General features: G+C 41.5%; 1 protein-coding gene across 1 annotated transcript; it reads left to right on the top strand.

Moving 5' to 3' along the window:
• The first annotated feature begins 7,167 nt into the window (after window positions 1-7,167).
• Window positions 7,168-10,739, top strand: LOC109184351. Its single transcript, XM_019334345.1, has 3 exons — window positions 7,168-8,393; window positions 8,594-9,814; window positions 9,950-10,739. Exons 1-3 carry the CDS (start codon window positions 7,168-7,170, stop codon window positions 10,737-10,739), a joined length of 3,237 nt encoding a protein of 1,078 aa, XP_019189890.1.
• The last annotated feature ends 1,737 nt before the right edge of the window (window positions 10,740-12,476 follow it).

Raw genomic sequence — 12,476 nt, 5'->3', positions numbered from 1 at the left:
ATTGTCTCCAATTGATGAGTACCCATGTCACTAATTTCTTCTATATCCTGCAACATATTTTCCTCAAAGATATTGTTAGAATAATTTAATTTAGAATTACTTCCCTTTTCTTTGACTTCTTTTTCGTTGCTTTTGTCGAATACAACATGAATTGATTTTTCTACCACCATTGTTGATTTGTTGAATATTCTGTATGCCTTGCTGGTAGATAAATATCCCAAGAATATTCCTTCATTCGCACGTTCGTCAAAAGTCTTTAAATAAGACTTTCCATTAACAAGTACAAAACATTTACACCCAAATGTATGAAAATACGTGAGGTTGGGTTTCCTCCCTTTCCATAATTCATATGGTGTTTTGTTATATGACTTGTGGATTAGACTGCGATTTTGATATAGCCGCCATGTTGATAGCCTCTGCCCAAAATCTCTTTGGTAGATCGGCGGCTGATATCATGACGCGTCCAGCTTCTTTTAGAGTCCTGTTTCTTCTTTCAGCTACTCCATTTTGTTGCGGCGTTCGTGCGGCAGATAGTTGGTGTAGAATCCCTTGTGAATTGCAAAAGGATTGAATCACGCCATTCACAAATTCGGTTCCTCGATCGGTTCGAATTGTTGCAACCTTCATATATTTTTCGACTTGTAGTTGCTTTAGTAGCTTCGGCAACTTCGATTCAACTTCACTGTTTTTCTTTATGAATATCGTCCATGTGTACCTGGAAAAATCATCAACAACAACCAAAGTGTATTTCTTACCACTTATACTTACTGGGTCTACTAGACCAAATAAATCCATGTGCAGTAGACTTAGAGGTCTTGATGTTGACTCTTGAGCTTTGGATTTGAATGATGTTTTGATTTGTTTTCCCTTCTGGCATGCATCGCAAATTTGATCCTTTTTGAATGCAATGTTGGGCAATCCATCGACTAGTTTATTTTGTGCAAGCTTATTGATGGTGTTGAAATTTAGATGATTTAGCCCCCTGTGCCATTCCCAACTTGCTTCATTTGAATTGCTTGCCATCAAACACATAGAGTCCTTCGTTGTACTCCAATCGACAACATACATATTTTTCTTTCTCGATCCGGCTAGTACAACTTCCTTCGTAGATTCATCTTTGACTTGACATTTATCTTTGAAAAATTCTACGAGGTAGCCTTTGTCGCAGAATTGGCTTGTGCTAAACAAATTGAATTTTAATCCTTCGACAAATGAAACATCTTCAATTCGTAGGCCATTCTTCACAATTGTTCCGGTGCCTTTTGTTGTTCCAAATCGATCGTTTCCTCCAAAAACTACTTTTGGTCCTTCAATGCTTTTGAACTCAACTAGACTAGCTTTATTGCCGGTCATGTGTCGAGAGCATCCGCTATCGAAATACCAAACTTCCTACGAAAAAGATTAATTATTTTTTAGGTACCCATACTTGTTTGGGTCCTTTTGTGTTAGTAATTTTTGGCATCCAAATCCACCTAGATCCCACTGATCCAAGAGTAGGTGATTTGTAACCATTAAAAACTTTATAATCATAACACACTTTCGAATTATGATTCGGTGCGGGTTGGGAAGCTTATAGTTGCTTGATTCTATGAAATAGAGCAAATCTGGACTTGGTCCATGGTTTGGCTTCAAGCAACCAATCTTCTTCTGAGAGATATAATCTCCCAGCCCCAATTCTCGGAATTCTTCCCATATTCCTATGAGGTTTTATTGCACTAGACTCGTTGGTTCTCCTTTGAGATACAAATTTTTGCCTTTTAAAATTTTTTTGTCTTGCCAAGATATCATTGTGTTGATTCGGCCTTGCAACATTTTTCTGGGCATTAATTTTGTTTCCAACTCCTTGTCTCATTGTGCTATGTTGACTTTTCACAAATTTTACTACTGGAACTTTATTAATTAAAGTAGTAGTAGAATTAGTCAACTTTTGAGGGGTTTTAGAACATGATGGATCGTAGCCTAGTCCGGCTTTATCTCCAACGGGTTTTTGCATGTTTACCATTTTATCCATTATTTTGGATGAATGCGTAAATGATGCGATAACTCCCCGAAGGTTATGTTCTCTAACCTCTCTAGCTTTGCACTCTTCATGAAGTCGAATATTTTCGGCTTTCAAGTTACTCATTTCATTTAGAGCATTTTGCAATTTTTGTGTCATTTCTTCCTTTTTGAGGACTAATGTATTATTGCGCTCTTTGATTTGAGTATGAGTGATCATGACTTTTTGACAATCTTCCATAAGACTTTGAAATGATTCTTGAGCCTTGAAAGAAGTGTCAACGGAACTAAAGGAACTAAAGAAACTAGAAGATACCTCTTCGTCGATTTCGCGCGCCATTAAACATTCCTCATGTTCGGGTGTTTTGCCGACTAAACATAGAAGCGCCGTATCTTCTTGTGATGAATCACTCTCGTCACTAGATGATTCTTCAGATTCGCTTGCTTCTAGCGGATCACTTATCAAAGCCTTTCGTTTATCCTTCTTGAATCTCTTTTCCTTCGACTTGTATTCTTCCTGCGAAGGGTTAGTAGTATTCGAATTTTTGCTTACCTTGGGGTGTGGACATTCTGCCATAAAGTGTCCAGGCTTTCTACAATTATAACACACATTTGTGTTATCTTCGACCAGTTCTTTTCTTGGTCTTCTAAATGAGCTTCCTTGTGATGAATTCTTGAACTTGTTCTTTCAGATGAACTTTTTGAATTTCCTAACAAATAAGGAGAATTGTTCGTCAGATAAAAAATCATTATTTCCTACTGACCTTGATGTAGACGGTTAATCGGCCATTAGTGCGAATGTTCGTTCATCGCGTTCTTCTTCAATTCGTGTCTTCATCTCGAACTCATACGCCTTGAGATCACTAAAGAGTTTATCCGTAGATAATGTTCTTAGGTCTCTATGATCTCGCATCACGGTTACTTTCATATCCCAATTAGAAGGTAGTCCACGTAATACTTTGAGTGATATTTCCTTCTGGGAGATGGTTTTGCCAAGATCACTTATTTCTCCAAGAATCTTGACTAAGCGTGCTTCCATATCGGTAATACTTTCGTTAGAAAGCATTTTGGAATCTTTGAATCTTTTCATGGCGATGGTTAGCTTGTTGTCCTTTTCTTGTTCGTCGCCTTCACCGATGCTTATGAGAGTATCACATATTTCTTTTGCCGTAGTGCACTTTCGAATCTTTGGGAATATGGTGTCATCGACCGCTTTGAACAAAATGTCCTTGGCAATATTGTCCAAGTTGTTTCACACTCTATCTTCACTAGTCCACTCCATTTTCGGCTTTGGAACATATTTTGGAGCATTTGGATTTAGTGCGGCGGCGGTGTTAACTTCCATGATCTTGATAGGACCATTTGTGATGACATCCCACATTTCATCATTTAAAGCAAATAAATGCACCTGCATACGTATTTTCCAATCATCAAATTTATCAAGTGAGAAAAGCAAATTTTGAGCAAGAACCATATCTCTCTTCAATTTGAAGTTTCGAGATCTATCTAGCAGTCAAGAAATGACTCAAATAGACAACTGCTCTGATACCACTTGTTGATCCCGAAAGGGTGGCGAGAAGTCTAGAGGGGGGGGGGGGTGAATAGACTTCTCTAACTTTTCAAACTTCTTTTGCAAACAACACTTTGGTAACGTCAACTCTAAGTAACAAGCATAAACAAGTATAACAACTTAGAGTGTGCACAACGGAATATGTAACGGCAAAGTGTTATGCTTTAATTGTGTAGTGCTCAAAGAGAGATTCTATACATGCATCACATTAGAAACACTTGATATAGATTAAGGATGATGTATGTAAAATTTCACTTGCATGCAAACAAGGGAACTATCAAACCCAGACAGATAAAGATACGCGATAAATCGTAACGGGTTAGTTCGCAGATGATATAAGCATGCACGAAATATAATTGAGTAGTAAGTAAATAGAGAGAGAGATTTATAGTGGTTCAGAGGTGGTGTAATCCTCCTAGTCCACTTTTCTCCTTTCACTCCAAGGAGGAAATTCACTATTCTTCGATCACCCAGATACAATAGTGAATAAGTGTCCACCGGCACTTCTCCGAGTGCTTCGCACAAGGCTACACTCCACCAAGGTTTTTCGCAAGCTCCTCTTGTTACTCCGCCTTCCCGAGTACTTCGCACCAAGCTGTACTCCTACACCACGAGAACTACGCACAAAGCTACGCTCTCACCGGGTTTTCACAAGCTCCTCTTGTTACTCTGCCCTTTACAACCGAGTGCTACGCATAAAGCTACACTCCAACTGGGTTTTTCACTCTCTCTAGTTACTCTACCCCTTTTCTACACTCAATAGAAGATTTACAATGAAATACAATGATTTCTTCTTTTAGAGTTGAATTCTATCGTATATAGCTCAATATATCACTTGATGTATGATTGGATAATTTTCTTAGTAATTCCCCGTAAATCTAGTTGTAGAATTCGTTTCTCAATCTCTACTTGTCTTCAAGTCTTCTTGGACAATTTATAGCCAATGAAAGCTATTTGCCCGTTGATCAACTTTTGATCTTGATCGTCCATTTTGAATTTGTAGTTGATCAAATAATTTTGCCAACTTGGTCTGCAAAGTCATTTCGCCGTCTGTCAGAAGATTTGAATAATTTTGTTGTTGCTCTTCTTTAATCTGACAAAGCTTTTCCTTGGAATGGGAAGCCTCCAAATTTGAATTTCTCTAGCATGACTTCTATTGAATTATTGATCGGATGTGCCAAGTTGATCAAATAATTTATCTGCTGATTCTTGCTTGAGTATTTAAATTTAAAAGATTTCCTCCGTGTATCAGCTTCTTCGACTACCTTCGTAAAAACAGAGCTTCAAAAGAAACATTCTGCCTAACAAATATAACATGATGATGTCATAGCTCTTTTTGATGATGTCATGACATGATAGTATATCATGTCCACCTTATATCATGAAGTAGTATCATGTTAGTCTAGTATCATGATCTTGATATCATGCTTTCATAAAATTGCTTTGGGTGGGAATTGAACCATGTATCCTCTAGTTTGCTTTGCAAGGCTTCTTCCAACTTGGCTAGTTAACTATTTGATATATCTTAAGACTTAAATTTTTTTTTTTTTTTTGTCTCATCTCTTCACGTGGGTTTGTAGAACCATACCACGTTATGATGTAATCTTCCGATAGTAGTGACGTCATCATCCGATATTATCTTCTATCATGTTATAAAAACCATTTCTTCATGATAGTTCTACCCAATACTTCATGATATCACCTCCCGATATCATACTTCGTGATAGCACTTCAACATAGCTTGTCTAAGCCTTTTTACACCAAAATACTCTCAATGGGAATTAAACTGCGAATCACTTGGTATTAAGTTGCTTCAACAAGCTGGTAACTCTTTTTCTTTTCCTCTCTAGGGTTTCGCTAGGGTTTCTTCTTCCTTACTCGGTTTCGAGTGCTTTCCGGCTACTTTTGGCCTCTTTCTACGGGAAATCTCGGCGACGATTCCAATCTGCGTGCATGGAGCGAGGATCGGTGACGGAGGCGGTCAACATATTGGGGAGACGGTGGGCTGACGTCGTCCTTGACGATGAGGAGGATGAGGTTTTCGTACCTCCTGGATTGGCGGATGCTGAGCAGCCGGCTGCGGCAGTTCAGGTATGGCGGCTAGTTGGCAGGTTTTTGACTACTAAGCTTATTAAGACGGAGTTCATGAGCCAAGTCATGGCTTCGGTATGGCAGCCGGTTAAGGGGGTTCAAGTTTCAGAATTGCAACCGGGGCTGTTCCTGTTTGTGTTTTTCCATGAAACAGATATTCAATTGGTTCTTGAGGGAGGGCCATGGTCCTTTGAGAATCACACGTTTGTTTGCAGACAAGTTCAGGATGGGGTTATTCCGGGCACGGTACCGCTGGATACGGTTGATATGTGGATTCAGGTACATGACTTACCACTGGGTTACACATCTGACATTATTCTGGAGCAGGTTGGAAATTTCCTTGGAATGCTTATTAAAGTTGATGATCGATTTGTGAATGCGCCATGGAAAACATTCTATCGAATTAGGGTTTCCATCTCAGTTTTGAAACCGCTAAAATGACGTATGAAATTCATGAAGAGGGATAAGTCAACTTGTTGGGTTAATTTTAAGTATGAAAGACTGCATAATTTCTGTTACTTTTGTGGTATGATGGGGCATCTACATAAGTATTGTCTAAAAGCAAGGGATGCAGGGCTTCCGATTGATCAATATCCGTATGGTGAGGGCTTACGTGCGGGCTTTAAGAAGTGTCCACGAAAAGTGGGTGCGTCATGGCTGCTAGACATGAACGGCAAGCCTATGGCGGGATCCCCCTTGGATATTATGCCGACGGTGCGGGTTGAGGACCATGGTGATGCTACATCCGACCCTACACGGGTTTGTGGCGAGAGTGTTGTAGTTGAGGCTGCAACGAAGAGGAGGCGTGCGAATTTGAATGGGAATGATGAGAACAGAGTGAGGGATGGTGATGATGTTGTTATGACAGAGATCCAAAATAACTTGTCTGCGGCGGGTACTGGTTCCCAGTCCCGCCCATCATTATGAGTACCATCAGCTGGAACTGTCGTAGCTTGGGCAATCCACGAACAGTTCGTGAGTTAACGGACCTAGCGTCTCGTAAGAAGCCTGATTTTATTTTTCTTATGGAAACCATGGTGGAACGAATACATGCTGAAAGGATTCGTGTCTCCCTTGGTTTTGATGGTCTTTTTTATGTTAATCCAACTCCACAAGGCGGTGGTGGCCTAGCACTACTGTGGCGTAAGAATGATACGGCAAGTCTCTTGAGTTATTCTAAAAATTATATTGATATTGAGGTGAATATGCCCAGCTTTCCCAGATGGAGGATGACGTGTTATTATGGCTACTCCCAGCGACATAGGCGCATGGAGGCATGGGACTTGATAAAATCCTTCGCGCAGCGCTCTACTCTACCTTGGGTTATGATCGGGGATTTTAACGAGCTGTTGTTTCAGCATGAGAAGAGGGGGGGCAATCCACACCCCGATAATCTCCTACGCGGGTTTGGGGAGACTATTGATCAATGTGGTTTGACTTAGTTGCCTATGGAGGGGTACCGTTTTACTTGGGAAAAAGGGAAAGGAACATCAAATTGTATTGAGGAAATGTTGGATAAGGTACTGGTGTCTGATGATTGGCGGGAGATTGTGCCGGGGGCCAGGCTTGTTAATAATCTGATGCGGAAATCGGATCACTCCGCGTTATTTCTGAGTATTAATGACACGTTCCAGGGAGGAGGGCGAGGGAGGAGGGGCTTTCGGTTTGAGATGGCTTGGATTTATGATGATGGGTGCAGGAATGTTGTGGAAAAGTCATGTGAGGAGGGAAGGCGTGATGGGGTCCAGGACTGTATAGTGCATTGTGGGAACCGGTTAACCAGGTGGGGTGGTGATCGGTATCATAAGTTTGGGGAGAAAATCATGCTCCTGCGGAATCAGCAACTGCGTCTGAGGGGTCGCACTGACTCTACTTCTTTGGCTGAATTCCAAAGACTGGAAGGACTTCTGTGTAGTATGGAGGCCCAAGAGGATGTTTACTGGAAACAGAGAGCTAAGCAACACTGGCTCAAGAATGCTGACGCAAATACAAGATTTTATCACAGGTACGCCTCTCATCGTAAGAAGAAGAATACTATTTATAAGCTTATGAGTGATAATGGGGATTGGTTGGAGGGAAATGCTATGAATGCAATTATTTTGGATTATTTTACCCATATATTTTCCTCTAGTGGACCTGTGGATGGTGATGTGTTATTCTCTGGGATAACCCCCCGTGTGACCCGTACTCAGAATGAATCCTTATTACGACCCTTTGAGCTAGCTGATGTTAAAGAGGCTCTGTTTGCAATGGCCCCAGACAAGGCACCTGGTCCGGATGGTATGAACCCAGGATTTTACCAGCACTTTTGGGACATAGTTGGAAGTGATATTTCGACATTTACTCTAAACTGCCTCAATAATCGTGTCTTCCCCTCTGGTCTAAACGATACGGATGTGGTACTCATTCCGAAGAAGAAAGTCCCTGAAATGATAACGGATTTTCGCCCTATAACTCTGAGCAATGTGATTTACAGAATTATGGCGAAGATGATTACGCAAAGAATGAAACCATTAATGGAGAAGATAATATCGGGCTCTCAGAGTGCATTTATTCCGGACAGGTTAATTACTGACAATATCCTTGTAGCTGCTGAGGTAGGGCATTTCTTGAACAGGAAGCAATGTGGTGTTGTAGGATGGGGAGCACTTAAATTGGATATGGCCAAAGCCTACGATCGCATGGAATGGCCCTTTCTCCGTGAAATGTTATTAGCCCTGGGTTTTGATAGCAGGTGGGTTGAATTGATTATGTTATGTGTCACTACTATGTCATATAATCTTCTGATTAATGGCTCTCGTAGTTCTCCCATTACACCCACGCGTGGTCTCCGCCAGGGGATCCATTGTCCCCGTATTTATTTATTATCTGTGCAGAAGGGCTGTCAATTCTATTGCAGAGAGCGCAAGATAGTGGATTAATACATGGATGCAGGGTTGCTAGAGGGGCACCTCCGATCTCTCACTTATTTTTTGCAGATGATAGCCTACTGTTCTTCAGAGCGAATACGCAGGAAGCATCTGAAATTAGAAATTGTTTGTTACTATATGAGAGTTTCTCTGGCCAAAAGATAAATTATCATAAATCCAGCATTTGTTATAGCAGAAATACGGGGCAGAATGATAGGGATATGGTAGCACAAATACTAGGTGTTAACCAAGCTCCAAGTTTTGGGAAATACCTAGGACTACCCTCCTTTGTGGGCAGAAATAAAAAGGCGACGTTTGCATATATAGAAGATAAAATAAGGCAGAGAATTGGGTCCTGGAATAAGAGGTTGTTAACCCAGGCTGGGAAGGAGATCTTATTAAAAAGTGTGGCCCAGGCAATGCCAACTTTTTCAATGAGTGTCTTCCTACTACCTATATCTACTTGTACAACTATTGAGCGGGTTATGAATCGGTACTGGTGGGGGTCAGGAACCGAGCGGGGCATACACTGGAAAGCCTGGGACAGATTGTGTGTCCCAAAGAAATATGGAGGCATGGGGTTTAAAGACTTAAGGGCATTTAATTTGGCAATGTTGGGAAAACAGGCGTGGAGATTGCTCACTAACCCAGACTCATTGGTAGCCAGGGTTTATAAGGCCAGGTATTACCCAAAGGATACTTTCCTAGAGGCAACTATAGGAAATAATCCAAGTTTCTGCTGGCGGAGCATTATGGCAGCTAAAGATTTAATATGTGGAGGTGTACGAAAGCGAATTGGGAACGGGGAATCTACCTTGATATGGGAACACCCTTGGTTACAGGATGAGATTGATCCTATGATTCATACGGAAATGCCACAACACCTGTCTGGAGCCAAAGTGGTAGGATTAATTGATCAGGATACAAAAACATGGGACCCGCACATACTAGCTGATATTTTCCAACCAGATGATATACCTAGAATTCAGAAAATACCGGTTGCCCCTGAGTATGAAGATATATGGTATTGGTATGATGATCCTAACGGTTATTATTCAGTCAAAAGTGGATATAGACGAATAGTTGGAAACTATGAGAACAATTCTAATGGGTTTTTTAGTGAATGGCTTACCCTATGGAAACTAAAAATCCCACCCAAGTGGAAGACATTCTTATGGAGGGCTATTTGTGATGTCCTCCCTACTACCAATAATTTGCTTATAAAGAGAGTGGAGATTAACCCGATGTGTGCCATGTGTGGAAGAATGAATGAGGATACCATGCATGCATTAGTTTTGTGTGACTATGCACACTCCATATGGGCTAAATCCAACCTTCCAATCCCCATTATTATGACAAATGTTTTCCATGAATGGTTTAGTGCAATCTTGAATGTTCTAGACTTTGATGGAATTATTTATGCAGCTGCAATACTTTATCATTTATGGAGGGCGCGAAACGGTGCAGTGTGGGATGCCTGCCTACCAACGCCAACCAAGCTATTATTGACTGCAACGTCCACGATGAAGGCGTGGAAAATGGTTCACCACCGTGCGCCACAGCCGGAACGGGGCCAAGGAACCGCCGCTGCTGCCCATACCGCCGCTACTGCCCGTACTGCCGACCAGCCTCCGCTGCCGCCTACTGCTGGACCGACTGCCGCTTTTCCACCGCCGCTGCTGCCCGTACTGCCGGACCCGCACCATGGTGTATCACCATCACCGGTAAAATGCTACATGGACGCCAGCTACCACCACGGAACGAATGCCGCTGCTGTTGGGGCGATCCTCCTCGACGCCAACGGCCATTATTTGTCGGCTTTCACCGCCCCATTGATTGGATGCCACTCCCCGCTATCGGCTGAGGCTATTGCATGCAAAGAAGTCTTGTCATGGCTCAAGAGGCGGGATGAATTATCTATACAGGTATTCACGGATTGCCAAGTGCTACAGTCCTATCTATCGGGACCATCAATAACACCACGGTCATACTTGGGCTATGCTATCGACAACTGCAGAGCTCATATATCTACTTTTTCGTATTGCTCAATTATTTACATTCCTAGATTACAGAATTCATTAGCTCATACTCTAGCTTCTACAGCTTTCACGTTTGATACTGCTATGTACTGGGACAATGTCCCTCCAGACTCTATTTTACCACTTCTATAAATACAACCTCCAGGTTGACCTTCAAAAAAAAAAAAAAAAAAAAAAGTTGCTTCAACAAGTCTTCTTCCATCTCGTCCATCTCATCCTTTGATGACTTAATGCTTCATAAATGTGTTAAGATATGATCCCGCTTACATTTATTCTTCCTTCAAACCAGCTTTCACGTAGGCTTCATGGCAAGGGTGCACCATACTTTGTGAACCAGAACTGACTCAAATAAAATAAAATTGGGGTCTACAAAATACATTTGGCTCATCAAAAATCATACAATATATTCCTAACAAAATCAATTTTCGAGAACACCCCTGCTCCTTTAAGTTGGTCGAACAAGTCGTCTATTCGGGGAAGAGGATATTTATTCTTTATTGTAACTTGATTTAGTTCCCTATAGTCGATGCACAAACGCATGCTCCCATCTTTCTTTTTAACGAATAATACTGGTGCTCCCCATGGTGAGGTGCTGGGGCGGATGTATCCCTTGTCTAGTAGTTCCTGAAGTTGTGTTTTCAGTTCCTTCATAATGTTTGATCGCAACCAAACAGTGGACCGCAGCCCAAGAGTGATCATCTGACCGCAGCCAGGAATATGAACCGCAGCTCATGTAGAACGTTTGATCGCAACCAAATGGTGAACCACAGCCCGAGAGTGTAATTCTGACCGCAGCCAGCTTCTGAACCGCAGCTCAGGAATAACCAATTTGATTGCAACCAAATTGGGGTATCATGTACACATAACACATAGCAAGCACATGCAACCCATATTAACACATTGGGGAAGGGGAAAAATGTATAACGAAACCTATGCGTGGTCACCCACATACTAGGAATGATCCTAAGGGGTTCATACTTCTTTCATCGAGGCCAACGGGATACCAATTCAACTAGCATGCGATATATAAGACTCATTTATCCTACGAACGGTACCCGAAACATCAAACTAGACTTAGGCACGATAAACGAAGTCCGTTGGGACACCACGAGGGTCGGGGAAACATCAAACGGGGAAGACAAAGTCCCAAAGTGAGCAAATTCCAGCGGGTAGCCGGTGGGTGGAGAACCACCCGCCGACGGCGTCTTTTTGGGCAGCGGGTAGGTGGTGGGTTCCCTTATCCCCCACTGACTCTTTATCAAAATAACCGTCCCGGGATCCTTTGTGGAACCCGAAACCATGCTTAGACACTTTTAAACGCAATTGATGACACCACGTAGACAATTAACGGATCAAAAGCAAGAATCATATAGCACATATCCTATTATGACTTCTAAGCATAATCAACACCCGAACATGCGAATTCCCACCCAAATATATCAAGAATATCACCATATGTATTTCACGATTCATCCTAGGGCTCTAATAATATTTAAATCATCAAGATCATGGTTTATCTTTTAACATCAAGGAACATCAAGATTTATCAAGAACATCACATAATCATCAAGAACCTCTTATCATCATCAAGATCATCAAGATCACACATAAAATCATCTCATCAATCATCAAGATCATATCATCAATATCATAAACGATTTATCAAGACACGAGTATAGAGAAGAAGCCAAAGAAGGAGATTATAGCAAAGAAAATAGGTTTTGTTAAGACATGGGTTATCTCTTAGCCTTAATTAATTTCCTTGGCTATGAAGGGTCTTTCTTTAAGATTCCTTCTTTCTTGATTTCTCCTAAGAGAATTCTTGGAACTTCTTGTGTGGTGGGAGATTATTGTGGTGTGAGATCTAGG

Source organism: Ipomoea nil, unplaced genomic scaffold (genome assembly GCF_001879475.1).
Source record: "Ipomoea nil cultivar Tokyo-kokei standard unplaced genomic scaffold, Asagao_1.1 scaffold1259, whole genome shotgun sequence".
NCBI classification, from domain to species: Eukaryota; Viridiplantae; Streptophyta; class Magnoliopsida; order Solanales; family Convolvulaceae; genus Ipomoea; species Ipomoea nil.
The sequence above is the reverse complement of the archived record's forward strand: the minus strand, read 5'-3'. Positions and strand labels throughout refer to the sequence as shown.

Excerpts from the sequence above, each read along its gene's own strand:
- LOC109184351 (XM_019334345.1), top strand. The coding sequence starts at position 7,168 with ATGTTGGATAAGGTACTGGTGTCTGATGATTGGCGGGAGATTGTGCCG. Across the intron at positions 8,394-8,593 it reads GCCCTGGGTTTTGATAGCAG|GGTTGCTAGAGGGGCACCTC; the intron begins GTGGGTTGAATT and ends ACATGGATGCAG. Across the intron at positions 9,815-9,949 it reads AGAGTGGAGATTAACCCGAT|TGCAATCTTGAATGTTCTAG; the intron begins GTGTGCCATGTG and ends TGAATGGTTTAG.